The sequence below is a fragment of the Neltuma alba genome, unplaced genomic scaffold, assembly GCF_004799145.2.
Source record: "Neltuma alba isolate B1F8T4 unplaced genomic scaffold, ASM479914v2 tig00002917_pilon, whole genome shotgun sequence".
Lineage (NCBI taxonomy): Eukaryota > Viridiplantae > Streptophyta > Magnoliopsida > Fabales > Fabaceae > Neltuma > Neltuma alba.
In genome coordinates this window covers 139267-141728 of record NW_021633070.1, presented here as the reverse complement: position 1 = coordinate 141728, position 2462 = coordinate 139267, and the positions used below count along the sequence as shown (strand labels likewise).

Below are 2462 nucleotides of genomic sequence, written 5' to 3'. Positions count from 1 at the left end.
AGGGGCGACGTTATACCTTTTTTTAGTACTTCCGATGTTATATTGATTTTTTAAAAAAAAACTTTCAGATACATATAGTTTCTTAGTGAAAACTTTCAAGATAAAATTACATCTTAACCCGTTACAGAACCATGAAAAACTAATGTTTATAGAATATGTTCCATGGAGACGTTAGACCCAAATACTCACAAAAACACTTCTTCTCCTTCTCCTTCTTCTTGATACAACACAAGCTCTTATTATTGAATAATCATGTTGTTTCATTCACTGTATTAAACAAGAGTACGCCTCATGACATATAATCCACCCAACTGCTTGTAACTTGGCTTCGAAAATGGAAATAATGTGGTTTCTGCCAATTTCTTCTCATATTGAATAAAAATCTCATCCACAACATCATCTTGTTCAAAATGCTTCTTGAAAAGTCCTTCCCACACAGCTCTCATTTGCGTACAGATTGTCTGGGCATTTGGCTGTTGATTCACATCGCCAAACAAGCGAAATAATAATTCTGATTTCTCAATTTTGAATTTCCCATTCTTCTCAATCAAGACTCTTACCTCTTCTGATGCTGGTGTGTAGATAGGTATGTTGAAGGAATCTACCATTTCGTGGCTTATTAATCCCTTCATTCACAAAATATGTCGATTAAAATCAAAGATCAAATATTAACAAAAGAATAGGTAGAAGGAATTAAGTGGATTGCATGAATTATGAAATCATACAGAGAGAATATTTTGATTCTATTTCTCCCCCATAATACCACCATCTCACATGTTAGATAAATCTCAGATATAGCTATATATATATATATATATATATCCGTCTATCTCTCTCCTTACAATAGAGAATTAGGGTAGAACATTTCTTATTACCTTATTAGCCATGTCCACAAGAACATCTCCCATGACATTTACAAGAACTTCAAATCCATTCTTAGAATCTGGTGGGACGCAGAAAATGGTGAGAGTCATGATACCACCAGGAACAAGTTCCAAGGCTCTAGAATTTAGGAAGCTTTCAAGGTCTCTTTCAAATTGTGCAGAATATGCCTCTGCAACTTCCTTCTCCTCATTTGTATAATAAATTTTGCCTTTATTATAAGCAGGAGAGTTCTTGTCAACTATGTCTTTAGGTACCCTTGAGAGCCAATGAAGAGCATAAGTTGAGTTGAAAACATGAATGCTTGATTCTGGAAACAATCTGCCATGAAATGAACCTGGCACTGCAGCTGCATAATATTGCTTGTTCATGGGAAGGGACTTGAAAAGTGTGTTGAAATCATTACCAACATGGTCATTGAAGAACACTTGAAATTCAGGTGAATCAAAACCATGTTCTTGATGAGATTGAGATTTGAGGTTCACAGAGTCTATAATGTTTTGAACAATGAAGAAAGTGTTAGGCCCGACAGAACATCCCAAATCAGCAATTCGGATAATATTGGAGGAATCATGTAGAAGTGTTTCAAGATCAAGCATCTCAAGAATGGCATCTCTTATAATGTGCTTGGTAACATCTGCTACCTTTCGCTGCAAAAGCAAAGATTAAACGTTAAACTTTGCATGAAACAAAGTATTTAGAAACTACACTTCTTTTTTGTCATGCATATGAAAAATTTTTGAATTGAAGGAGAAATATATGTGTGTATGCATATGCAAATACATTAATATTAAAAGTCTGAATTCAAGACCAAAATTTTACCTTTCAAATTGTTGGGGAGAAAAATTTAGTTTGAACAACATGTTAACAAAGCCATGGCCTTAATGGAAAAATATAGAATAAAAGAAGAAAGTGGGGGTAAAAAAAAACAGTGGTGAGATATTGAAGAACCTGATGGTTAGAATTTTGAGCATAGCTATATTGGCCTTGGCCACCATACATCGGGAATGCTTCATATGACTGGGTGCCGTTTTCGCTCTCCATCTTTGTGGTATTTTTGCAAGCGGTTGAAGAGACACTTATCTAATAAAATTTTGCTCTATTTAGTATAGATATATATACAGCAACCCAGAGCACAATTAATTATCATACTTGCGTCAGAATCTGGAAAAATAAATACATAGAGGTGGATAATAGTGATTTAAATCATTAAAATATTGGGAGTTATCACATTTTTTATAAAGAATAAATGATAATTTGGTAGTTAGTGGTTTGGCTCAATTCCATCTTGTCAAGTTAGTCGCAGATATAAAAATGAGCAATTAATTGACACGAAATTTAGAATATAAGCACATGATTCAGGACAAAAATTATTATCATATTCAAAGCATTTAACATACTCCTCAGATCCTTTACATTCATAAAAATGAAGTCCTATAAAATACATAAATACGTGTCAACATCATATTCTTCGTTTTAAAAAAAATGATGTGAACCCCATATAAAATGTCATACGGAAACAAACATTAAGATAAGTACAACATGTTTATTATTCATTGCCATGAAACTTGGACGATTTG

The 2462-nt window shown here is 33.4% G+C and overlaps 1 protein-coding gene across 1 annotated transcript; it reads right to left on the bottom strand.

Annotated features, from left to right (window-relative positions):
• Nucleotides 1–272: 272 nt before the first annotated feature.
• LOC114739815 (probable S-adenosylmethionine-dependent methyltransferase At5g37990) lies at nt 273–1926 on the bottom strand. Its single transcript, XM_028927890.1, has 3 exons — nt 1834–1926; nt 876–1532; nt 273–626 (listed from the first exon to the last, which is right to left on the bottom strand). Exons 1-3 carry the CDS (start codon nt 1924–1926, stop codon nt 273–275), a joined length of 1104 nt encoding a protein of 367 aa, XP_028783723.1.
• Between the last annotated feature and the right edge of the window lie 536 nt (nt 1927–2462).